Here is a 27,828-nt window from a genome sequence, read left to right as displayed (position 1 = left end):
TTAAAACATTGTGTCATGCACAGTGAAAGATACCTGTAGCAATAGGGTTAAACATGAATTTGGGTGGAAGTTACCTCATGGTTAGTGACATTTAAGTCTTATAGAAAGGCGTGCAAGGAAGATAATATTTCTGTGTGAAAAGGTATTTATTGGAGATATTTTTTCAGATTAGGAAAAAGTTAACTTTGGCCCATCTTAAAGCCACAACAAAATTGTAGATAAAGTTAAAGAATGTTGGTAAACAAAGTTATTTTTGTACTGCTGTTTAAAAACAATGTCTTTATACTGTTATAAACAGGTTTGCCATTGCTAGTGCAAAGAAGTATTGCTCGTCAAATACAGTTGGTCAAGATTATAGGTAAAGGGAGGTATGGTGAGGTTTGGCAAGGACGCTGGAATGGTGAGCCAGTAGCAGTAAAAATTTTCTCTTCTCGAGATGAAAGATCTTGGTTTCGAGAAGTTGAGATCTACCAAACAGTGATGCTTCGTCATGAGAATATTCTTGGATTTGTTGCTGCAGATAACAAGGGTAAGGTACTACCTTATAGACTTAAGGGCTCTTGTGATGCTAACATTTGAAAAATGTACTATGTAGTGAATTTATGTTTTTATATAAGGAATTTTGTTTGTTCATTTTAACAAGTAAAACAACCAAAAAGTCAATCACATATCTCAGCTAAAATCCAGGCTTGTATATAAAAGTGACTACAGCATGCTAGTCTATGTGATTTAAGAAAAGAGAAGCCAAAGTAATTGATAATGGATTACATGTGACAAGTCTGTAATTGAAGGAAGTTCAAATCTCTCTACTGAAAACGAATATGGCTAGTTGTAACAGTTTGATTAGATGTTCTTATTTGATATCCATTCTTTTTGAGGTCTTGTGGAATAATTTCTCTTGTTGTATAGCCTCATGACAAGAGGTATGAGGGAATAGGTTTATGGCATCAAAGCTAGACATTATGGCATTACTGTCTAAACTATGTATGTGTTGTAGAAAGTGTGAAGTTTGTTTAATTGTATAATTATTTTGGAAACATAAGATTCTAAAATCTAGTTAAATTATCTTCCAAAATTGTAGTTTAAAGAGTTATAAGAAGACACAATTGTGTGTAATATTATTTTGGGCTTTTTTTTTTTTCATGGATTTTTGTAGTTTTGGTGAAGTTTTGGTTTCCCAGGATGGTTTGTATGCAAATACTTTATAGTTAAAAGATAAGAATTTTTTTGAGTAGCTCGCTAAGGTTGTGGTATGTTAGGTTAAGGTCAGTATTTGAGTAAATGTAGATATGTCATCTGATATATTTACCGTTAAGGAATCATACAGTTTGGTTGCTGAAGTCATGATTAACGATTCCTTTATTGGTTCTTTGAATGACTATAGTGGACCTGCTTTTAGTGTTAAAATTGCCAATTAAATTATTTCAACCATGTATGCTCCTGTCCTTTCCACTCTGTTTCACCCCTTTGATTTTCTCTGACCTTCTCACCTAGTTCTCATTAGCTAAATGGTAAATATATTGAATGATATGTTTAAGTTTACTTAAGGTCAGTATTTGATTGAGTAAACATACAACAAAAATTAGGCAAACTAATCAAAATATTGGAAGAAAAAAAATCTTTAAACTTTAGAATGTTTTACATTCAAAACAGTCTAGAACATCAAAGAATTTATAGTTTACCAGAAGTCTGTAAAACCTTACATCCAATTTAGTATCTTATGTTTTCAAAATAAACACCCAATTGAAAAACACCCCGCACATTTTACAAGTACATATACAGCAATACCGTTATGTCTAGCTTTGTCATAAACCTATTCCTTCAAACCAACTGCCATGAGGCTGTATAACTCATTTCACACAAACCTTTAATTCAGTAGTTACAAGTAGCCACTTTTATTCGCTTTCAATAAAGAGATTCATACTTCCTTCAGTTACACAGACTTCATTTTGGGAATCCATTATTAGGTGGTATGGCTACTTTTTTTATATCACATAGAACAGCATGCCATAGTCACTTCTGTATATAAGCCTGCATGTTGACTTGGACATGTAGATGACATTTTTTGTTGCTTTACTTGTTAAAATGAACAAACAAAGTTCCTTATATAAAAACATACAATCCACAGAGGAAAATGAAAACAATGATACATTTTTTTTAATGTTAGCCTCTCATGAATCAACCCACCTCGGCTTTACAACAAAAATTCATAGAACACGTACAGTAGAAGATACGTAAGCTGATTTTCTAATCATGAAATTCATCAGAGGCTGACCATTCTAAAAAGCCTCTTAAATTTAGCATACACTATAAGTACCATTGATGTAGAAGTGGTGCATTTAATGCTTTACTAACAATAACCAGTTCCCTACTAGTTGTAAAATCTCTTAATAAATTTAAAAAAACACAGACAAGAGTCATTTAACAAACAAACTTAAAAAACCCACAAAACAAAGGAAACCTAATCACTCATTAATGTTTTGTACATAGAAAATATTAGTGCATCTCTATCATAAATTCCAAAAAAATCAACACATAAATATAACCATAACACAACAACTAGATTTGTTTTCACCCCCTGGAATAGAAATTAAATATGTTAAGGTAATTACATAATTAACTCATTCCATCAGAAAACAATTAGAAAATAGTGTAACAGTTGACCAGCTTTTCACATAGGTGAAAGAGGATGCAACTTGATCACGTTAAAAACACAACAAAAAAATACTCTTCTTAAGTCCTTAAGCAAATGAATAAAAATAGACATTTTACCTGAACAGAACATTGTAATGCTAAAACATAAGCCTGATATTAACAAAATTGTTTTAGTAGTATAATCAAAGAATCTCACAAGTAACAAATATCCAGACAGCACAATTCTGTTTTTGATTGTTATGTTCCCAAACTTCTCTAGTCTTATGCATATTGTATTTGTTTTTCTACATATATTTATTTATTTATTCACTTTTGTTTTTCTGTTTAACCACAAATAAATCTGTCAGTTTTTGTGGATTGATATCTACATGCATAACTAACCACTGTCATTTCTAGAATTCAGATATTCTGATTCTGATTGGTGACTGCTGATTTACATACTAATTTGTTCTTTAACATTAAAAGTTTTGTAGTTGAGAATGTTCACTCCAGTGACTGACACATTGTATCTGTTCTAAGTACAAATCTTACTTTACTGCAAGAGATGTAATTTGAAATAAAATATACTTAATGGTAAGTAAACTCAAGGTAAAACAGTTTATTAGCGTTAAATTATGTTATGCACGATTATGTAGCAGATCCAATTCCATGCAATATGTATGAAGTCTGTACCTTTCATGTTGGTTACTTGTTTTCCTCAGTAACTGTTTCACTCCATGTTATTATCCTTGCTTTTGCAGGTGTGTAAGGCTAAAGCCAAGATATCAACAGCAGTTTGTTTCATGTTTCATTTGCTTTGTTTTAGTGAAACAAGAGTGGCTGTTCATTTTTTCAAAAAATGTTGCATATAATTTGCCGTTATCACAGGCTATATTGTAGATAGTATATACCTGTCATGCCTCAATTGTGCAAGACTTAACATTTGTTAAGACAACATACAAAAGATTAAGGTGTTAACATTTCTTATTACTTATTTTAATTTTTCCCAAAGTCTTATGTGAAAGAGAACAATGCACTGATGTTTAGGATTTTGTGAAATTTAAATTTGTTGAAAAATTTTTTTTTGGGAGAGATGAGAGTTGTTTTGAGAGAAAATTAATTCTAGATATTACTCTGATTCTGAAAGAAAAAGTTTTGAAAAGTAATTACGAAGTTTCAGAAATGTGCACTTACATTTATCACCAGTTTTTGATGCTTCACATAAATACAGTAAACATGAAATTATCATCTAAAGAATTGTATGCATTACATGAAAAAATATATAGTGGCAGTACAACATTGTAGGGTCTCAAAAGCAAAATGGAGTATTTAACTAAATTTTATTTGGTAATAAATAAGAGGCGAAGGTTTAAATGTGTAATTGGAATAATAAAGGTTGAAAACAACAAGGGTTGTAATTTTATGAGTATACTGTATTTGAATTTTCCTTTCCAGACAATGGAACATGGACACAGTTATGGTTAATCACTGACTATCATGAGAATGGATCTCTCTTTGATTACTTAAGTAGATGTTCAGTAGATTTAAGCAGCATGTACAAAATGGCTTACTCTATAGCCAGTGGTCTGTCTCATCTACATATGGAAATTGTAGGAACCCAAGGTATGTGTAGTTAGTTACATCATTAAGATTAGGTACTCCAGCATTGTTTTTTTTATGGAGGGGATTACAGATTTTGACAGATATCAATATTTCTTAACTCTGTCAACCCAGACTTTGTCAGTTTAACTGACCATGTGATCTCGTAGTATTTTTAAAGTCTATAGATTTGGTGCTACTAATGTTTAATATAGTGTACATATCTTTGGGAAACTTGTCATTCTTTCAGTAAAGATTGTATGTCTTTCACTTACAAAAAATCATATATTTTAGGGAAGTATTTTTAATAAACCATAAATGATTTTTCCTTGAATATCCCAAGTTTCTGTTTGGGATAGTCCATGTTCAAAGTGATTTTTCATATTACGATTAAAAATAATTTTCTTCATCTTAGAAATCTGAAATTTCATTTGTATAATCTCTAAAACCTTCTAAATTTCAACTGATTTTATCAGTAAAACTTTATATTTTATCTGTTATTTTTTCTACTCTGACTCTACATGGTCAAATTGACCCACCTCATAACCACTGAAAAAAATCTAAATTACTCTTTTTCTTTCAATAATGATTTTAAATGTACCATGAAACTATGTTCAGTTATTTTAAGTAGCTTTAAACTTGTAACAGTATTCATATATTTATAATTAGGTTTTATTGTTTTTGAATTGTGTCAAGCTACTGTTTGCATCATTATAAGATGTAAATCACTTGGGGAACATGCAACTCGTATTGTGCTATTTAAGAAGCTTACACATGAGCTGCTCCAACCCTCTTTAATGAGTTACTCGTGAAATATTTGTGTTATATTACACTAAGTTTGAAGAGAAAAATAGGTCTTTTCCATTTACTTTAGGCATAAGCAAGTGGGAAATAACACTTTCTGCCCAGGAACAAGAAAAAGTGAAAATTTTGTCAGTGTTATTACTGTTACTACTTATTTTACCTCAAACAACTTAAAGTGATTCCTATATTTACATTTTAATTGCTTTTATAAAAGTAAAGAATAGACATTAAAAAAAAGAAATAAATATTTATCCAAGTATTCATTTTGTTGTTGTGGAGGGGGGTATAAAATAGATAAAATACCCAGAGAAAATGTGTCACACTGTGGGAATACAGGATGTTTTTAAATATTGCTTTATAGAATTAAAAACTTAAAACTTGTATGCTGCTAATATATGTGAATTATTAGCCAAGATTTTATGCTGTATTAATTGGTATAACACAAACAAAGAGTAGTTAATAAAATAATTATATCCAATTGTTTCTGTAATGCTTGTTAGATAGAATCTTTATTTTACTGAACCGCTCAAATTGCAATCTAGATAAAATCTTGCTTATGAAGAGTTAATTATGGTGTAAGAGATATGAAAGTTGTTCCTTCTTGTATATCAAAATTATCTGTTATTTGTATGATAATGAAAGCATCAACCATTACATGTTTAGCAACATAACTGCTGGAAAATAAGATATATATTTGTGTGGTACTAATGTGTTAACAGTTTATAAGATTTTTATTTTATATGCATAACTGAAAGTGAGTTTGGTGTAAACTGTAGGTAAGCCTGCAATTGCCCATCGAGATTTGAAGAGTAAAAACATCTTGGTCAAATCGAATGGAACATGTGCCATAGCAGATTTGGGTCTGGCTGTTCGTTATGATTCAGCCACAAATTCTGTAGACATCCCTCCCAATCCGAGAGTGGGCACAAAGAGATACCTAGCACCTGAAGTTCTAGACGAAACAATGAACATCAATCATTTTGATTCTTTCAAGCGGGCAGATATTTACGCATTTGGCCTTGTCTTGTGGGAAATAGCTTGGCGCTGTAATGTTGGTGGTAAGTTAATTATAACTAATTTTATATGCACTTAACTCTTAAAGCTTCAACGTCTTTGTTTTCTGTTGACTTTTACTGTGCATCACAAGTTTTCAACCATTTTATCGCTTTTAATTATATGAAACCTGGTACCCTCTATCTAAACATATAGAATACAGTAAGAATGCTGCTATTTGTCAGGGAAAACACCATGTGCATTCCACATTGCATTTTGTACAATTGTTACTTTGTTGACTGAAATGTACATCTATCACATTAGATATAATTGTGTAACTAATAATGTACTTATTTTCAGTAATTATGATCTTACACTTAGAAGTGCTGGATAAGTAGCAGAGTGTGCAGTGAAACCTCATTAGTACAGACATTAATAATAAAAAAATCCTGACAATGATAAATGTAATCACTAAGCCTTATTTACGTTTTGATTCCAAAAATTATAACAATGATAAATGTAATCATTAATAAGCCTTATTTACGGTGAAAACTTTGATTCCAATCACAATGTGGTAGTAGTTCCATGATAAGATAATAACAAAGTTTATGCAGACATTGAGAGGTCTTCAGAATAATTTATGCTACAGGCAGGTTAATTCTCAGTGCTCCAAACTCAAGACATGTAGAAATACCAGTATAATTAAAATGTGAAGTTTGTTTATACAAGTAAAGAATACAAGTATTGTACATTTTGTATTTTATAAGTAAAACAAAGGTTTGAATGAAATGATTATGTGAAGATGTTAACTCAGTCTACCATGCTGATTATGCAATTTATATAATTATTGATAACATGTAAAATAATAAATTACTAAGTTCATTATACATACAGTTCCCCCTTGTTTACTACATACATGCTCACCCTAACTATCATTTGTATTTATTAATTAATGATTATGCAATTAAGAGTTATCTGTTTTATTCTTTGATAGATTGTTTAGGCAGAGTATTCATGATGAAACTTTGTAGAATGGACGGTAACTGCCTGTTGTGGAGAAAAGTATAGAGAACAACGTTTCAAAAGTCTTCTGTCAATGTGTGTTGGTGTTGTCGGTCTTTTATGGTGTCCTGGTGGATTGTAGAGAGCATGTTATGATTGGTTGGATTATCACTGTTTCAAATTGGAGGAGAGATTTCTTGTAGATTCAACCAATAGCAGTCACAGATTACTCACCTCTAATCCAGAATATCTGTTTAGTGAAGGTTTAATTGGTTTAATATAAAATGATTCTTTGATTTTCTTGTCTTCCAGAATTTGTCTGTCAATGATTTTATTTTTCTCCCAGTTTATTCTATGTCCAGTTGACATGGCATGCTCTGCAATGGCTAAATTTTGTGTTTTCATGAGTCTTGTACTATCTTTATGTTCCTTTATTCTTGTTGTGAGTTTTCTTCCCGATTCTCCAATATATGTATCATTGCAGGAACACGGAATTTCATAGATGACATTTTTGAGATTCTCTTTGGAAGGTTGCTCTTTGTTGTTTTTTTTGTCAGAATGGACCTTAAGGTATTGTATGATTTCTACTGGACTTCTACTTTGCATTTCTTGGATATGTGTTTGAGTTTTTACTGAAACGTTGCAGGTATGGTAGGTAAATGGTGATGATGGTTGTGAATTTTCTGATCCTTTCTTTCTGTTGTGGTTTTCTTAGAGGAGTTTTTAATGAAGGAGGAGGTGTAACCATTCTGTATAAAACTCTTTTATGATCTTTTGTTGTTCTGCTTTGATGGAGTCCACTATGGAAATAGAGTAAAAAAACAGTCTCGTTTCTTGACATACTCATCAGCAAACAAGCAAGACAAATAACCACAACTGTATACAGAAAACCCACCTACACAGACAGATACCCGCACTTCCAGTCCTGTTATTCAACCTCAATAAAATGTGGTATAATTCAATGCCAAAACAAGAGAATGGAAAACATTTGCAATAAGACAGCCATCGAAGCAAAATGCCAAAAGATTATAGAGAGTTCTAAATAGAAAGGTTACACCTCTTCTTTCATCAAAAACTCCCTGAAGACCATGACAGAAAGAAAAGATCAGAAAGTCACCACCACTACCACCATTTACCTACCATACCTTCAACATTTCAGTGAAAAACTCAAACACATAGCCAAAAATTCAACACAGAAGTCCAGAGAAAATTCTACAGTATCTTAAGGTCTGTTCAGGTTAAAAACAAACAGCGACCTTCCAAAGAGAATCTCAAAAATGTCATCTATGAAATTCCGTGTTCCTGCAATGATACATACATTGAAGAAATGGGAAGAAAACTTGCAACAAGAATAAAAAAACATATAGTTCAAGACTCATGAAAACACAAAGTTTAGCCATTGCAGAGCATGCCACATCAACTGGACACCCAATAAACTGGGAGAAAACTGGAATCATTTTATATTAACACTATTAAACCTTCACTAAACAGAGATTCTGGATTAGAGGTGAGTAACCTGTGGCTGCTACTGGTTGAATCTACAGGAAATATCTCCTCCAATCAGAAATAGTGATAATCTAACCAATCATAACACGATCTCAACAATCTACCAGGATACAGTAAAAGACCAACAACCCCAACACACACACATGGACAGACAGACAGACCTGAAGACGCAAGGCGGAAGACTTTCGAAACGTTGTCCTCTACCCATGTGTCTTCACAAGATGCAGTTGCAGTCTATTCTACAAAGTTTCATCAGTTATCTATTGTATTCAACATGACGTATGATATGGATGACTGGATTTTCAAATTGTCAGTGTAATTAAAAATTACTACATCTAATAAAATTTACCAAACAGTTTGTATTCATCCTAAGCCTAAATTGACACTCGTATACTCAAGGATGTCTTCTATGATACCTTCAGTGATAAGCATTTATTTTTAAGATGTTCTTACCATAACAAACAACTTGCCAAAACACAGTTAGAAGCTACAGATTAATGTAGAAGGCTGCATGTAATAATAGGCCAGTGGGAACTGAGATAACGTGACCAATAATCTAGTAAAAAATTCAATTAATATTTAAGTAATCCAGTGAATCTGTCTCTATAATTCCTTCAAAAAGCAGTTCACATTTGTCATATCTTTGTTATATGGATATTGCCACATAAGTGACAAGTTCTAAGTGATCTTTGACAAAAATATTTTCATGATAAATGAGAACTAGACTGTAAGTAAAAATTATGAAAAAGGTACTTGTGATTTCACTGTTCAGATGCATGAAAAAACATTTTCTCACTTCATACATAAATTTCTCTTAAATATGTTTGTCACAGTTTTCTTTTTTGAGGAACAAAATTTCTTGTTACCGTTTTTTTTTCATTTGTGATACATTATGAACAAAGTGCATTTAAAAGTAAAATAATAAATATATCATTTGACCTGTACACTCTGTAATAGGCTTTTATGAAGAGTATCAGCTACCCTACAGCGATATGGTACCTTCAGACCCAACTATTGAAGAAATGCGAAAAGTTGTGTGTGTAGATAAGCAAAGACCTCCTTTGCCCAACAGATGGCAGTCTTGTGAGGTATGAAATGTGAAAAATTTCAAAAGACTTTCTGAATTACATATTACATTATTTAAAATCTTGAAGTTCTTTCAAGTATAGTATAATGTAGAAAATATATACTTACCAGATTTTTACGTAAAAAATGGATATTAACCATTTTTATTCCACTAATTCTTTCTCTAATGATGTTTCTTTTAGAGGTATGATCTGCAGCAGCTAGAAAGTAAAATCCATTAATGACCTTGGACTTTATTTAAATCTTTCTCTGATAGAGCCCCTCAGTGTGGATTAATGTATGTGGTGAGGGGATCTCCCAGGGTAAGTTCTGTTCTTTCTGTTTACCTCCTCTTGGATCTAAACATCCACTCGTGTTTGCCATGTGTGGCAACGTGAAAGGGAGGAGAGGATCCTGGTGGTTGAGGGGTCCAACCCAAATACACCACTTTGGCCTTGAATTTTTGTAGATGGGTGGCCTTGGGGTTGACCCCCTTTGGGTCAGTCAGCTGGTCCACTTGGGCTAGGGTCAACCAAGTACTAGTGTTGGATGTTCACAACAGGTGTTGTGGACATTGTATCTGATGCTTGTGTTTGGGTATAGTACTCATGAAAACCCTGGCATTGCTGCAGTGTCCTTGTTTGCCATTGTAGTGTGTCCCTTCGTAAAGCTTAATGGTTTTGGTGGGGTCAGTGGGCACCGAAATATTCCTTTTTTGTTATGGATCCTCCAAATAAAAGAGTAAAAAAACAGTCCATAGGTAAATGATCACATCTTGAAGATTCTGAGCAGCAATCTTCAACATCTGTAACACCGGTTGTAACACCTCATTTTCTTTTCCTACATTCTTTTCATACAAACCTTCAGGGCAAATGTCTCCTTTTTACATTCAGAAGGGACCATAGGGACTTGCTGGCTCTCAGTAAAGAAGCTTCAATCTGGTGACATAATGGTGGAAACATCCACATCTCAACACAGTGAACTCCTCTTACATTCAAAGTCAGTTGGGGATATACCTGTTGACGTTACACCTCATGCTACTTTGAATTCATCATGAAGGGTTATTGTTGAGAGGGATTTAAAGAATATTCCTGAAACAGAGATTCTTGCTGGTTTCTCCACCCATAGGAGTTTTTGCAGTGAGGCATATCTCCACTCTCAAAGATGGAATTACAATGCTGACCAATATCCTCTTTCTGACATTTTCATCACCACGTCCACCTGCCACCATCAGGGCATGTTATCTTAATAGCAGGGTATGGCCATACATTCTAAATCCAGTGTCAGCAGTTCGGTCACTCAAAGACGTCATGTCGTGGTTCCTTGATATGTGTTCGTTGTGGTGGCAAGGACCACGACGTCTATGAGTGTGAAACGGACTTTCATTGTGTCAATTGCAGTGGCTCTCACCCCATCCTACTTTCATTCTTGCCCTAAATGGGGGACTTTAATGGGCATCATCCCCTCTGGGGAAGTGCTGATATTGATAGGATGAGTTGCTCTGTAGAGCATATGCTCTCATAACACAAACTTTCTTTTTTCAATACTGGTTCTTCTTATTTCCATGCACCTAGTCAGGTCTTTACTGCCATTAATCTTTCAATTTGCTCACCTTCACTGTTCTCCCAGTTTTCATGGAGGTTTGACAATAATCCATAATGCAGTAATCATTTCCCCATGAGTTTGACAGACACTGGCCGTGGTTGATGCAACCCAACCCATATGGCCTGGTGGAAGCTGGATCATGCAAACTGGCTATCTTTCACTGCTCTCACAGAACTTGATCCTGCCATTGTTTGTAAGCCATCAATAGACAATTGTGTGGCAGCAGTATCTGACTGTATTATCCAAGCAGCTGCTCAGTGTATTTCTAAAACCTTGACATGTTTTCCACGATATCTTTGTCCATGATGGAATTTGCCTGCCACATGGCATGGAAGGTTTAGAAACGGGACTGGAATACTTTCTGTAGATATCCCACACACTTGAACCGCATCTCTTTCCAGCAGGCCCGTGGACATGCTCGGTGGGTAAGACGTCAAAGTAAGAAGGAATCTTGGATTAAGTTCATGATCGATATATCTTCTGCCAACAGTTCCAAAATCTAATGGGACAAGATTAGAAAGGTCAGAGGACAATATAATTCTGTTCGTCTCTCGATCTTGCTTACTGATGGCCAAGAAGTAGCTGATACCCGGAGCATCACTGATACTCTAGGTGAAAGCTTTTGCCAGGTATCTAGCACATCTGCTTCTTCCTCCACCTTCTTAGCCATCAAGACTCGGGCAGAGCAATCACCTCTTTATTTTCAAACTTATTGTTTCTATGACTATAATTGTCCCTTTACACTGGTGGAACTCAAACTGGCCATTCATCGGTCTGGCAGTGCATCGGCTGGACCTGATGATGTACACTCTGAAATGCTGTGCCATCTATCTTTTGCTTCTCTTGCTATTCTTCTGATTGTTTTCAACTGGATCTGGTAGGAGAATGTTCTTCCTGATTCTTGATGCTAGGCTATTGCCCTACCTTTCTCTAAACCTGGGAAGGATTCCAAGATTCCTGCAAACTACCGTCCAATTGCTTTGACGAGCTGTCTCAGTTAGATTTTAGAGAGGATAGTTAATGCTCATCTTGTTTGGTGCCTCAAATCAAACAACTTCCTCTCCTTCACCCAGTGTGGGTTCTGACGACAGAATTCTACCATGGACCACCTGATTAGAGTTGAAACATCAATCAGAGACACCTTTCTCAAACGACAACATCTTGTATCAATATTCTTTGACATTGAGAAGGGTTATGCTACAACTTGGAGGTATGGCATTTTGCAAGACCTCCATATATATGAATTACGTGGCCATTTATCCATTTTTATTAATTTTTTAATGGACAGTTTTTGTGGGTTCAATACTTTCCTGTTTTTTTCTACAGGAACTTGGAGTCCCTCAGGGATGTTTTAACTTTCACACCTTTCAGTAGAAAGATTAATGCTGTCACTGAACACCCTCTCACTGTTGTAAATAAGCTGTATTTCATCGACTTTCAAATCTGATCTCGGTTTGAACATGAGGTATATTGAGTGGCAGCTACAGACTGCCCTTAATCATTTACTGAAGTGGATTACAGCAAACAGTTTTAACTTCTCTCTCAAAAACCGTTTGCATGCACTTTTACTGCCAACAGGGTATTTACCCTGATCCCAAACTCCATATTGGTGAAGTTGTGCTGCCCCAAGAACTTTGTCCATAAGCTTACCTGTATACCACACATCAAGCAGCTACAGGTCAAATGTGCAAGAGCACTGAACATCCTCCATGTCCTCTCTTCCACCACTTGGGGAGTGGATCGATGTTCTATGATATAGGTGCATTGTGCTCTTATTTGATCGAAACTAGACTATGGATCACTGGTCTGTGGTTTTGCCAGAACCTCAGCTTTAAACATGCTACCCCATTCATCATCAAGGACTTTGGCTAAGCACTGGGGCTTTCTGCACTTCCCCAGTTCAGAACGTATACAAAGTCTCATGAACTGACTTTACTATATCTTTTGAAACTTCATTTCTTACCAAAGCATCCCACCTGGGGTTGTGTTTTTTATACTTTTTCAGAATAGACAATCTGCCATTGCTACTTTTGGCCTTGATATCGAGGTCCATTTGGATGAATTGGGTCTGTCTTTGGATAACATTGCTGTATCCACTGGTAAGCCTATCCCACCATGACTTCTTACAGTTCCCAGTTGTGACATATCTTCAAGTCATCTGAGAAAAGCAGATATTTCTGATTGCAAATACTGTCTGTCATTTGCTGAATATCTTTTTAACCATCCTTCCATTCCTATTTATACAGATAGTTTGAAATCAGGTGACTGAGTGGGTTCTGCCATGATTTGTTGTGGTTCGGTGGTTGTGCACAGAAACCCCTGTTCAGCTTCTTTGTTCACAGCTGAACAGTATGCCATTTTTCTTGCCCTGGATCACATAGAAGCTAAGCAGTACTCAAAGTGCACTATTTATACTGACTCGCTTAGTTCTCCACTGGTCCTGGAATTGCTACATGTTAGTTCACACACTGTTCTCACTGATATTCAAAACCAATTGGCCCATTTCTCTTTAACATCTACTTCTATCCAGTTTTTTTGGATACCAGGCCACGTTGGTATTCGTGGGAACGAGCTTTCTGACACTGCAGGTAAATCTATTTGGTGTGTTCTTATCACTGCTGTGCCTGTTCCATATATGGAGTATAGTCCTGTATTCAAGGCTCAGCTCCATGCTAGCTGGCAGTCGAATTGTAGTGAGCAATGTGAAAACAAGCTTTTCCAAAACAACCCTATATTGGACTTTGGCTTTCTTGCTTTCATAAGGATCGGAATAGAGGAAGTTGTATTAAGTAGACTACACATTGGTCACAGTTTTTTTAACTCATTGTTTTCTTTTATCTGGAACTGATGCACCAGTGTGTAGTCTGTGTAACACTGAGATCACAATAAGCCACATTCTACTTTCTTGCAGTCATTATGACTATCAACAACAGCACCATTTTAAACATCGTCTGTCTCAAGGTTTGTCACCTTAGACAGTGTTATTGGTGATGGTGACACTGTCCACCTTGGAATGTTTTTAGTTTTATAAAGGCCATTAATCTTTTTAATGCTACTTAAGTTTTTTAATTTTTACATTTGACATTTTTTAATGTGATTCCCTTTTAAGAATCACAGTCCATCTAGTTCAGTTTGAAATTAGAAAATGGTCGTAAAGTCAAAATACTCGAAAACCAGGACTGGCAAGACCAACTTCTGGTGACTGGTGGTTTTTGTACTTACCAGTTAGTCGTCTTGGTGAGTTATGATAATTACAGTTGTGCTACAGATAGTGCTTTACAACTTATATTGTTGTAGTTTTTCTCTTAATGTTGTAGACTAGATGTAAACATTGGTTTTATGCTTTTCTTTTTAAAGTTTGTTTTACCTTAATTTCCCTTTATAAATTTTACAAAATTTAATTTTAACTTTTTTACTGGAAGTTTGGTGTAGATAGAATAGCTGTTTTGTGCCATAAAATGCCAAATCAACCAATAAACCAACTCTTATAGAGATTCTGTTTTGAGCATATACAAATTATTGTTTAATAAGAAATTTAAACATGGTTTCAGTAAATTAAAATCAATCAACTTTATTTCTTAGAAGCCTTTATAATAATATCCAAAAATCTTAAAAACTGCTTTTTTTTTTGTTTATACATTGACATGTATATTGTCAAATTATTTGTGCATCAAATTCTACAGTACAGAATATTCATTTAAATTCACAGGTAACTATTAACCTGTACTAGGTATTTATTTAGTCTAATACTGTATGATAATGTGTAATGAAGAATTGAACAATACTGATTGCAAATTTATTTTGGTGTATACTGTTGCCTTTGGGTTAAAGCATTTGTTTGTGATGTATAGATAGTCATTGGAACATTAACTTGCATTTCATTAACATTAAAAGGTGTCTGAAATATTTTATAACAAAAATGTATTGGTAATTCGTTATCACTTAAAAGTTACTGAATATGTAATTTTTAGCAAAGTTTTCCTTCATTATTTAAATGTTAATTCATTTTATTTCATTTATGTAGGCCCTTCGAGTAATGTCTCGTGTTATTAAAGAATGTTGGTACCACAATTCTGCTGCCCGACTTACAGCTCTGCGTATTAAGAAGACCATTGCCAACTATGGAGCACATGGTGACCTTAAGTTGTGACTGTATATGAGCAGAGAAAGAAAAGTGGTGGAGGGTTATATTTAATAGAACATTTTACAGTATGAAGCTTGTGCATCAGTTGGATAGTATGATAAGAGGGTAGCATTATGGTATATTGCATGCTACACTTTTAATATGTTGTGTTGAAACAATGGTTTGCATTGTTGAATGTGAGCTATCCAATTAGTAAAACTTTCTACCAGCAGTAGAATAAGCTACTTGTAAAGAACCAGAATTCAAAACTGACCTATAGGTATCCAGAAATGATGCTCCTTGGGTGGCAATTTAATTCCATCTTACAGCATGGAACATCCTCTGTCGTACAAAACAATTTATTACTCAGGCACTCCTAGACATCGGTACCTCAGCCATCTTCCAACTAAATTTCTGTTGTTTGTTTTACAGATTTACAATGTTTGTTTACAGGTTTTACTTCTTTGTTGGATAGTACTGGTGATTCTGAGGGTATATCACCCATGTTGTGTTAGGTTTTTTGTGCCCTATATACATAGAGAGACTAGAATAATCTTGTTTGTCTCTCAGTTAATTTATTTTGATTCAAGCAGCTCCTTTCTTGGTGCTAAGACTCTTATGTGGACTTTAGGGAAATTTTAAACATTGTTAAAACTCATGGAAACAACTGTTGACAATAATTGATTTTTCCTTTTTCTGAGAACTTAATTTTTTACTTTATGTACAATTACTTAGTACTGATATAAAGATTTAAAAATTTATTTGAAAATTGAAAGCTCTGTATGTTTAATATCTGGTTAATGTAAATTTATTTTTGTACATCTTTATTGTAATTTTTTTGTAAAAGCAACCAATTAACATTATGCTTTTGTGGTCAGTAGCTGTGTAATTATTCTACTCATTTGTAGATACTTATGGCAACAGTTTAATGTTTCTTATCATAAGTTTTTATCTCAACTTCAAATTATGGTAGCATAAAGTATGAATAAGTGAATAAAACTTAAAAACAACAAGGGGAAATATATCCACTAATTACATATTTTTCAAATATCTTAGGAAAACTAAAATTAGGCTTCTTTAACTACTGTAGTAGGCCAAAATTGTTTTTAAGCAGTATATAAGAATACAAACACAAAGTGAAGTGTATGTTAAAATTTGATTAACTTTTCAAACACTGGGCAGATATTGAGTGGATTAGTTAATACAGTCAAGTTACTTTATGCCAGTCATAACAAGAAGGTGAGAATTAAGTCAGAGTAACATCACTGTGAAAATAGATAACATTTTCCATTGTCTAATTATCATCACTGCAATAGTCAGATAAATATCTAAATTACACATAATTAAAACATATTCTGAAAGGTCTAAAATATAGTGCTTGTGATTTAATGAAACTGCTAAAAACAAATGGCAGAAAGTGCTTCTGAGTCAGTTATCTGAAAACAAATATTTGACACTTTATACACTGTCTTAAAGTATTTTATAAAGGTTTGAACTGATCTGTTGTCATGTGCTTGAAATGTAATTGTTGGTGTATGTGGCAATCTGAAGTTTTTATCTACTCTTACTCTGACCTACTATTGTCCTGGCTTTTCATTACTGTAGAACCAAGCTCTTGTTTTTACAACTTAGCATAATTCAGCATTTAAGATCAGCTCAGTTAACTGTTTTCAGTTGTTTTTTGTTTGATTCCCAATTATGTTTTGTTCAAACTCAAAAATCACTAACCCAGACATTGTCATGTGATTGGTAAAGACAAGTGTGATTGAGTGTTAGTTAACTTCTCATGTCTACAAGGTAAGAAGTATTGAACACTCTTGTTTTGAAATAGTGAAAGCATGTTATAAAATGTCTGCCATTAGTATTATTTCAAATAATATATACTTTAATGCCTACAAGTATACTAAAAGCTGAATTCCTTTTTCCTGGTTTTTCATGTGGGCAATATTCTTCTCCGTTTTTAATGTATATTCAAGTTCATTGGCATGTCTATGGTGTTAAGAAATGTGTTAGTAGATGTAGTATAACCATTGTGGAAACCAGAAGGAACAGAGTAGAAGGGCCCCGTGTTAATATATACTGTATTTTATTTTCTTCAAGTAAATCCAAAATGATTTGGTTGTTGGAAGTTTCTAGAGTTCGTATCATGATATGAGATATAGCACTTTCCAGACTCTGATGATGATATTATTATTAGCAGAAGGTTGATCTACCCTTATTCCAGGTGGTTCCTTTAAAACTGGTGAAGAAGGTATCAGAAAGTTTGGAGATTTCATTATTTTTTGACTTGTTCCTTTCATATGAATAATGTACTCACTGTAGAGAAATATGTGCTTTTTCTGTTACCACTCTTCTGTGGGTGTTATGTAGGGTAATTACATTCTGCATGCATTTAGTATTTATCTTTTCTTGGGTTTGATTTAGATCTCTCATCTAATCAAGGGACCTGTACAGAATGTACACTGAAGTATTTTGTTTTATGGTGTTAACTAGCCTTCTGAAAGCATCTGCTCAACAGTCTGTCAATATTGAAATATATAAATGTTGTTACAGGCAAATCTGTAAAATTTGTTTTGTAGGAAACAGTTTGATAAAAGTGCCTCTAGGTTTTACAAGACTTTTAGGTTATATTTCCATATAATAAGGTATACCTCATGCTTCTGATCTTACAACTTGTTTATGTTATCGTTACTTTTCTTTTAATTATGTTTGTGCCAGTTATTTTATTGTAATTTTGTATTTTGGAAGTTCTTGTATGTAGTTAACTCTTCATATTTCATAAAATATATGTAAACATGTCATTTAGTATAGGAACATAATAAGTATGGTAATTTTAACTGAAAGTTTTGCACTTGATTTTGTTACTTTCTGATACTAATTAGAATTGCAATACTCATTTCCTGTCAGTTACCTGTTCAGAGTTACATCTGACATGTTTAACTCTTTAATGCTTTGTTAACTTATAACCACAATCTTTAGTTTCACGCTTTAACATATGGTTACAGCTCTTAATTGTATCATTAATTTTCTGCTCTAAATTTTGACTGCACTGTAACCATATCATTGATTTCATGCTTTTATATTGAAAGCATGACATTACTAGATAATGTTCTTACACACATTATTACCAAATTATTAAACTCCAAATGTGCTATCTAATATGAACTGTTTTAACACTAAAACATCATTATTAACCTTGTCTCTTCTGCTTGTTACCTAGCATTATCAGTAGCTTTATACAGTATGTGAATGAAATATTGAAACTGTGGTAGTTAGTTAAATCTTAACTGTTTCATTTTGAGAAAAGCATGTATATACACCAGTTTTGTGCATTAACTGCAGACATGTGAAACTGCTTTGTAACATTGAAACAGTAAACAGTGTAATTTTGTATTGAAACTTTTGTTCTGATGAAGTGTGCTAAAAATCTGTAATTATATCTTGCCTTTGTCATGTTTTGTGTGTTTTTAGAGTCCACTGATTTTTAACCATTGCATATTTTATGGATTCGAATCATTTTATAGTTCAAAAGTGGTCTAAGAGATGTATGTTCTGATACATTTGTCATTGTAATATGACATTATAAGATTATAGTGCTGATAAGTTGTGCCTTTTTGAAGCTTACAGAATTAATATTATTTCTTGTTGGGCTAGACTAAACTATTTAATTCTATTTTAAGATATCCCCAGGAAATCGGAATAAACTTTGTTATAAATGAAATGGTGCCCTTTAAACATTTTTTCCATTAGAAGTAACTACACAGTTAATAATATTCAACAAAGTAAGTTTGTAATTCTGCCTTTATAGTTTGTAGCACTATCTGGAGAATATTTGTGATGTGCAAAACAAACAAATAAAAATGAACATTTACTCCAGTTAAATTGGAATTTATAATTATTTTTATAGATTTTATTTTAAATGTTGGGTTTGATACTGATACTAAGTTGTTTTTTTAACACCTTACTAATTAGAATTGAGTCGTGTATAAATGTATCTTTCACTCTAGTGCTGTGTTATAACTTGTACTTCTCAAACATGAAAATCTACTTTATCCATTTTTATTTATAAATAATAACAGAGCAGTCCCAATTATTTTAAACAAGTTCCTCCATATTGAACACAGCAGATCTGTATGTCCATTCTTAGGGTAAAAATATTTTTTATTGGAGGACCTGACCATGTCCCCTGATGGTTAGTGTGTGGGTTAAATTCTATCACCAAAACATGCCCACCCTTTCACCTGTGGAGACATCATTATGTGCTGACCAATCCCACTATTTAAGCAAAGAGTTGGCAAGTAGGTGGCATTGACGAGCTGTCTTCCCTCTAGTCTGTCATTTCTAAATTAAGGACAGCTAATGAGTAGTTTTGGTTGGAATTCAAGAAAAACAAAATAAGTGATTTATAATGAAAGCTCTGACTTTGTGTATAGAAGACATGCTTTAAAATGGTTGTTTTGCATTTATTATTTATGCTAGAACCACAGGATTGTTTGCATTCAGTTTATTTTTTTTTTGCAATTGAAAGAATTTTTGAAGCAAAAACTTGCTGTTGTTATAAGGAACCAAGAGGTTTGAACTAAATAATATCATATCCACATCAAATTTGTACTTTCTTTATATTACCAAGACACCAGAGTTCCTGATTAGTTTTAATCTTGATTGTAATATTGTAGCTGTTGTTACTTGTTAAACATTCCAAGTTGGAAAAGTACAATGCCAGGATACATAAACAGTTTTATTTCCTGCTTCAGTGTTAAATCCCATAATTCATGTTAAATAATAGCTTTACAAGAAGTAATAATTAGAATGTTCAAGTAATTTCCTCTAAGTTTTGTAACATATTTTGAAATACATCCTCAATGTGTCTTTTTTCTTTCAAAATTCAGTATTTTTTTAATTTTAAATGTTCTGGTTTCAACATCTTTTGAATAATCCCATTTTCATCAAAATTCTATTGTGTAACTGTTTCAGTGCATTGTCCAAGTAAAATTTTTCAAATAAACTAATTTGAAATGTAATACTATTACATCAGTAAAACACATTCCAAATATTGTTTTATTAGTTGGAACTTCTTTGAGATACTGATGTACTACAGTATTGGTACATTATCAGGTTTCTGTATGAGAATGTATCGAGATTTAGATTATTGTTTTAGAATACATAACATTTCTGGTTCACCTACTTGAATGTAACTTCTTTTAGATCTAAGTCCTGTAATACTACAGTTTTGGTGCACTTTCCAGGTGTAATCTTTACATCTATTTCCTATAATATCAGGGTTCTAGTACACTTTTCTGGAATAATCTTAAAATCAAAGTCCTGTAATCTTGTAAAGGTATAATCTTGAGATGTACATCCTGTAATATTACAACTCTGGTGCACTTTCCAGATTTAATTTTGAGATGTACATCTTGTAATATCATAACTCTTGTGTACCCTTTTTGTGTGATCTTGAAGTAAACTCTTTAGATGCAAGCAAGTCTTGTTATATCACAACTCTGTCACACCTGTCGTAACGTTTTTGAATATATCCACCTTTAACTTTTAAAGACCTTCAGTACAGTTCTTGTGTATCTTACTTATAAAATCTTCTGGAATGTCACCATTTGTAGTTCCACAGTATTGATACGTATGTATATCTGTTGCTTCTTTCATGTAGCTTTATATATATATATATATATATATCCATATTCTTTTGTGTAAATGGTGCACTTTCCATGCCGTACCTTATTAGAAGTAGATTCTGCTACATTAAAGTTGTGTATGACTGGTGTTGATGACATTTTCATGTGCCATTATTTCATAATTCATCACCTTTAATATATACAGTACTGGTTGTGTCTTTTTGTGATTCAGTTTCTTGACTGTTACTCCATTTCATCTTCTGTAAGACAAGAATTGCTCAAATTTTCAAGTTACTGCATACTTTCTAATGAAAGATTAATTTGAATTTTTTTTATAACTACAGTAGTAATAGATATAACTTCTATTAGCACATATTTTTATTTCATCAAATTTTATAGTATTCTAGGTATTTGTTGAGAAATGAAATTCAGAACTGTTCAGAAATAGTTAATATGGTTAAAGATTTAGCATTCAGTACACTAGAAACTGCTAAAGATATCAAGTCCTAACTTTTTACTTGTCCCAAGTTTTTTTGTTTTATGACAGTTGAAAACATTTCTTGTTAGCTCTGTGTAAGAGTTGTGTGTGTCTTATGTTGTGTCATTAATCTGTTTACATTTACTAAATGCTGTTAGACTGACTAAAGTGTTGTCAACTGAAATTTTACATTTTTGCATTTGATCTTAAAATCTGAAAAAAAGCCTGTTTAGCTCAATACTAATTTTTGATATTTTTGGAAATTGCATTTAAGTGCTGTAAGAAAAAGTAAACTGTTAGCTGCTAGTTTAGTGTATATTTGATTATTATAAAGTTTGGAACTCATTGGATTTTCAAGAAACAAATGTAATGGTAGAAATGAATTTTCATAGTCGTATATGCTTAATTATGTAATAACTGCTATAAGTGTTTTATTATAAAAGATATAAAATGCACTATAAAACAACTTTTTTTTTTTACACACCTCAGACTTGTATTAATGTTATAAATGCAGTTATTTTATTATTTGTCTGACTTGTTTTGATAAATATTCTGAATGGTTTTAAACTACTCATTTTTATCATTTTTATGATATCCACCTTTTTGTTAAACTCCCACATTTTAAATTAATAGAGGGATTTTAATATTTTGCAATCAAAGTTTATAATAGCATAGTCTCGGAAGTTTTCCCAAATGAAATGTTGAGCAAAATTGAAGTTTCTTATTAATAGCGTTAAGCGTAAGTTTTGGAATTTGCATTTTTTTTTAAGTTCTGACAATTAGGTCTTCCAAAATTAGATGATTTGTAAACCCTTCTAACCCTGGTTTTGTATTGATCCATCATTAAATACGGGTATCTGTGTTAAGACTAACTATGTTTTCTTATCTGACTAGAATGTATCAATCTTCCATGTCAACAAATATGCATCCACTTTATTGTGTTTAATTAAAAGCTTTGTTAAGGTACCCTACTTGATTAAGGACATTTAATTAGCAAGCTTAAAGTTTGTTTTTTTAAATTTAATTAGACTTTCTGTACAGTTCCAAATAAAATTAATTGTATACAGTAATTTTTTTTAAATAAATTCAAATTTCTTTTTTTTTATCAGCTGAGTAATGTATCTTTGTAGAAAGTTTTACCCTTTATGTGAAGTAAATCATATAAACATTGAAGGCTAAATATATGATTTTTTTTATGTGGTATGAACTATTATGCTATGTTGGTGGAAAGGAAAAATTTTGTTTGATATTCACCTCAAATTACATTTCATGGTTTATGTGCTTTCCTGGTGAGGTCCATTCATAAGTTATAAGTTGTGACTTGGACATGGCTCTAAAAATGTTTGAGCATATATAGCAGAGAAGTGCATATTTGTGTGTTCTTATGCATGGAGAAGTCCATAATGGACTATCAGTTATTAACTGAGTACTCACTACATTAATACAAATGTTGAGGGTTAGCTTACTGTGTGCTTCATGTATCATACTTGTGTATAGTTACATTTTTAATGCATTACTATGAGTAAAAATTGAGCCTCAGGGAATGTTAATTCATTTTTTTTTCTATAACACCTAAATATTATAAACCTATAGCTAAAATTTGGCACAGAATGTTACATGGATGTAGTTATATTCATATGTACATAAAATTGGTAGTATCAATGCACCTGAAATTTTTGTTTTTAGAAGTCATGCAACTGTAAGATATACAAGGAAAGGAAATAAAATGAATGAAGAGGCAACCAAGCATTGAGTTTGTTCTTTTTTCAGTTGTATGTTCAATTTTTTTTAGTTTATTTCTGCCCAAATTCAGATTTGGTCAATATGTGGATTTATTTTTTCCTGTGTGTGAAAATGGTAATTGTTTGAGCCATCCAAAGGATTGTAGAAGTTGATGTGAGCTGAGAAATATGCATTCCTTAAGTGTGTCAGATTAATATAATCACTTGTGAATAATTTAAGAGTGACAGACCATTTATTGAGACATCTACATGATATAGGCACTATCCTTTTTTGTCTTTGTTGTATGGGCGAAGAATAGCCTACTGGTTAGAGTCTAGACAGCAATCCTGAGGGTCCATCATTTGCTGCATCTCGCACAATGCATTTTGCATCCATACGTGCCTTATAAATTGTGTTACTTGATTATAGTAGGCCAGAAGCTGGTAGTGTATGTTATTGGCTTGTTCATTCTTTCTTCTAATATATTTGATAAAATTTAGGGACAGCTATTGCAGATAGCATTTAACTTACTTTGTGCAAATATTTGAAACAAGCAAGTCTTTGTTGTGTCTAGAAAAAAGGCCTGGCATGGCCAAGCGCGTTAAGGCGTGCGCTTCGTAATCTGAGGGTCGCGGGTTCGCGCCAAACATGCTCGCCCTCCCAGCCGTGGGGGCGTATAATGTGACGGTCAATCCCACTATTCGTTGGTAAAAGAGTAGCCCAAGAGTTGGCGCTGGGTGGTGATGACTAGCTGCCTTCCCTCTAGTCTTACACTGCAAAATTAGGGACGGCTAGCACAGATAGCCCTCGAGTAGCTTTGTGCGAAATTCCAAAACAAACAAACGTGTCTAGAAATCTCATTTTTCTCCGAGATTCAGTAGCTGAAAGTTATAAAGTTTTAGAAACTGGCTGATATCTAAGTATTTTGGACCAATGTCTACAGTACTTACCAATTTTACTGGAGTTAAAATAGAAATTTGAAGAATCTCCTAGTTGTGAGCTGGAAAAGCTTTGCATTTGGTTTTAATTAAACTGAGATTCATCAATGATGAGGGCCAGGATAAACTAAATGAAAAAAAAGTAGTGAAATGTTTTATCACAGGAAATAAAGATAGAAGTAGTTGTAAGGATAGGCTTAGTTGTTACTGTTCAATGCTAGAAGTAGTTGTAAGGATAGGCTTAGTTGTTACCGTTCAATACTAGAAGTAGTTGTAAGGATAGGCTTAGTTGTTACTGTTCAATGCTAGAAGTATAAGCAATTGAATAGATGTCTTTATGGCATTGGTAGAAAGAGAGGATGTGATAGCAAATGAAACAGTTAAATGTAGATGATTTTGGTGACAAATTTCTTTGAAATACAGGGTGAATTAATAGGGGTAGAGTTTTAAAGATGGAGGAGGAATGGCTTTATATGTAAAATGTGAGTTTGAGGATATCATAATATTGAAATTGTGGATATTAAAGATAAAGCAAGAATATTGAATCCATTTTGGTTTCTATAAGTGGACATAAGGGAAAAGGCTTTTAGTTGGTTATTTGCTATAGATCACTAGATGATACTGATAAAATTAATGAGAAACTTTACAGTGAGATTAAGATTTAGCTGATAAATGAAGAGATTTTAATTGCAAGCACAAAGACTGGGAAATGCTAGAGCAAAACAATAAAGTTGATAGGTTTTTGGAAACTGAAAACTACTCAAGATGGTTTTCTTCAACTGGTCAAAGAACATGCTTAAAAAATATTTTATTAACTTCTAATATAAAAATTGTGAGGGTGGAAATTGCAGAAAATGATGATTTTTCCAATAGGTTTTTTTGTTGCATATAGAGATCAAAAATACTACTTTGGTTACGAATTTTAAAAGAAAAAAGCAAATTTTGAAAGGATATGACAAGAATAGTATGTTGTGAATCGGGCAGCTGAGTTATTTGTAAACGTTGATCAAATGTGAAAAAATTTAGGGATAAATTGTTAAATATTCAAGATAAATGTATTGCTTATAAAAAGGAATGGGTAGCTGTGAATGAGAACTAGGTTGATAAATAAAGAGTTCAAGTGATAAAATTAAAGTTTCGAATTTTAAAGAAATTTCGGTTTACTGGTATGATGGAAAATTTAGAAGATCAAACAGGAAATTAGGACACAAAGGATGTATGAAAGGTAAGCTGAAAGTATAAAAAATAATAGTAAAAATGTCTGCAAGTACATAAATGATGAACAAAACGTTAGGATGGGAGGGAGGACCTTTCAGGAGTGATAAAAGAAGGCTTTGATGGTTATGAGATGACTGGATTATTAAATTACGTTTTTACTAATCAATTAAGTAGTAGTAATGATATTCGATAGCTGATAGATGGAAACTACGTTGGACAATATGATTACATTCGTTCTCAACTTGGGAAGTTTGAAAAATGATTAGGTTCTTGGACCAGGTAATATTTCCCCGAGGGCTTGGAAGGAGGTTAATGCCACTCGCTACTTTTTTTTTTTTTTTTTTAGTTCTTGAATACTGGGCAGGTGCTAAAGGCTTGAAATTTAACTAATGCCATTTCTCTTCAAGGTATGTAATAAAAATTGTCTACTTAATTTATAGGCCTATTAGTGCTGCATTAGTTATAAAAATTTGGAGAGTCTAATAAAAGATATTTGCAATGTCATTTAACAAAGTTTAGTGTTGTATAGTCAACATGGTTTAAATAAGGGAAAAAGTTTCGACTTCTTGTTAGTCATCAGGTAGTTGTTTGTTTTGTAAAATGCTGCACGAGTATTTTGTTACAAATTAGAAAGCATAAATATCTACAGAAGAGACAGACTCATTACATACACTTTAGTTTTCATTATAATAAGCAGTGGAAAACCAGATCATTTAACTCTCCACAGAAGAAGTAATCGCGTGCCAAACTGTAGAAACCAGGTTATAATAAAAACGCAAGAGTTTATCCACAATAACCAAGGTATTAAAGATAATATAAAAAACCCTTGATCACTAGAATCAGTATTTTGCATAAGCCTGGAAGTGGCAAGTGTAAGACAAATGAATAGGCCGCTCTTGAAGTTAAAAAAGAAATAACATTACAAAAGACAATTTCATTATATGGTTCATTGATTAGGCCACATTTGGAGTATTGCATTCTGTATTGGGTTCCTTACCTGAGGAAGGAAATTTAATTGTTAGATAGAGTTACAAGAATGGTGCCTGGAATGGAGAATTTGTTATATGAAGAGAGATTAAGATAACAGAAACTGTTTTCATTTGAAACAGAAAGAAATAGAGAAGATATATTTGAAGTGTTTAAAATTGTAAAGGGAATTGATAATGTTGATGTATCATGTTTTTCATACTTAATGGCGAAAATAGTAGGATTTTGGAAAGCAGGTATAAATTTTGGTAAGGTAGGAAGCCATTTTGAGTCGAGACAATTTTATTTTTCTCGCGGTTACCCTTTGGAACGAGTTACGTTCGGATGTTGAAGAAGCAGTAACTTTAAGTGAGTTTAAAAGAAAATTATTGTGAAGTATATGAATGATAAGGGCTAACTTTAAGTTTCAGTGATGTCAAGAAAACCCATTTGTAGAAAAAAATATATATGTAAAAACGGCTCATTTGGGTTGAGAAAATTTTTTACGTGAACTTGACGATGACCGAAGAAGGTCGAAACGTTGTTCGCTACTCTACATAAAATATTTTCTCAACCCAAACAAGCCGTTTTTACACATATAGCTTTAAGTCTGTTTTTTAAAGCTAATTTAGTTTAGAGTGTGGAACAGCCGAGATGGATCAATATATTCCTTGTTATTCATAAACATTGTGAGTACAAAATACAACATCACATATATTATGTATTTATAGCCTTATAAACCAACATTTCGGCCAGGTGGGTTAAGGCGTTCGACTCGTAATCTGAGGGTCGCGGGTTCGAATCCCCGTCGCACCAAACATGCTCGCACTTTCAGCCGTGGGTGCGTTATAATGTTACGGTCAATCCCACTCTCCGTTGGTAAAAGAGTAGCCCAAGAGTTGGCGGTGAGTGGTGATGACTAGCTGCTTTCCCTCTAGTCTTACACTGCTAAATTAGGGACGGCGAGCGCAGATAGCCCTCGAGTAGCTTTACGCGAAGTTCAAAACCAAACAAACCAAAACAACATTTAATGCAAGATAATCAACTAACTTTTTAAATAGGTCATATACATTTACAGCATTTCATATAGTATATCTGTCAAAGTTTTGGTGTAAAATAGCCAGCCGGTTTTGCTATAGGCTTGTGAAACCGAATTATGAATAACAATAAAAATAATAATTAAATATACTTTCATCTATCGTAGGACATATTCAATACTGCATTCATTACTGCTGTCCAAATTTCAGTACAATATTTATAGCTAATATTATTTTTTCTCTGTAGTTGCTGTTAAAAGTATAAGCAATAATAATAACAACGTTGAAGACTGTTACATACATTTACTTCAATAAAACGTAGCACTTTGAATAAATATTTATGGTTAACCTAATCAAAAGCCTTGGACTTGTTAATCTTCAACAGAATCCCTTGATTTTTCTGATCCTCAGCATAACGAATTATGTCTCTGATGACAATGACAGTATTCGATATTTCCCTTTTCTTTACTCCACCAGATGATGAGGTGAAACGATTTGATCCGTGATTCTT

At 33.0% G+C, this 27,828-nt stretch overlaps 1 protein-coding gene across 2 annotated transcripts in view; it reads left to right on the top strand.

The window, feature by feature from the left end:
* The window catches only part of LOC143244738 (TGF-beta receptor type-1-like), a 64,713-nt gene extending 41,531 nt beyond the window's left edge, over positions 1–23,182 (top strand). For both annotated transcript variants that reach the window (XM_076489950.1, XM_076489940.1), the window contains exons 5-9: positions 299–529; positions 4,090–4,257; positions 5,814–6,095; positions 9,496–9,626; positions 15,233–23,182. In XM_076489950.1, the coding sequence (XP_076346065.1) occupies positions 299–529; positions 4,090–4,257; positions 5,814–6,095; positions 9,496–9,626; positions 15,233–15,358 (938 nt within the window). In that variant the 3' untranslated portion in view covers positions 15,359–23,182. The remainder of the gene's footprint in view (positions 1–298; positions 530–4,089; positions 4,258–5,813; positions 6,096–9,495; positions 9,627–15,232) is intronic.
* The last annotated feature ends 4,646 nt before the right edge of the window (positions 23,183–27,828 follow it).

Source organism: Tachypleus tridentatus, chromosome 1, assembly GCF_004210375.1.
Source record: "Tachypleus tridentatus isolate NWPU-2018 chromosome 1, ASM421037v1, whole genome shotgun sequence".
Lineage (NCBI taxonomy): Eukaryota > Metazoa > Arthropoda > Merostomata > Xiphosura > Limulidae > Tachypleus > Tachypleus tridentatus.
This window is presented reverse-complemented; position numbering and strand designations above follow the sequence as displayed.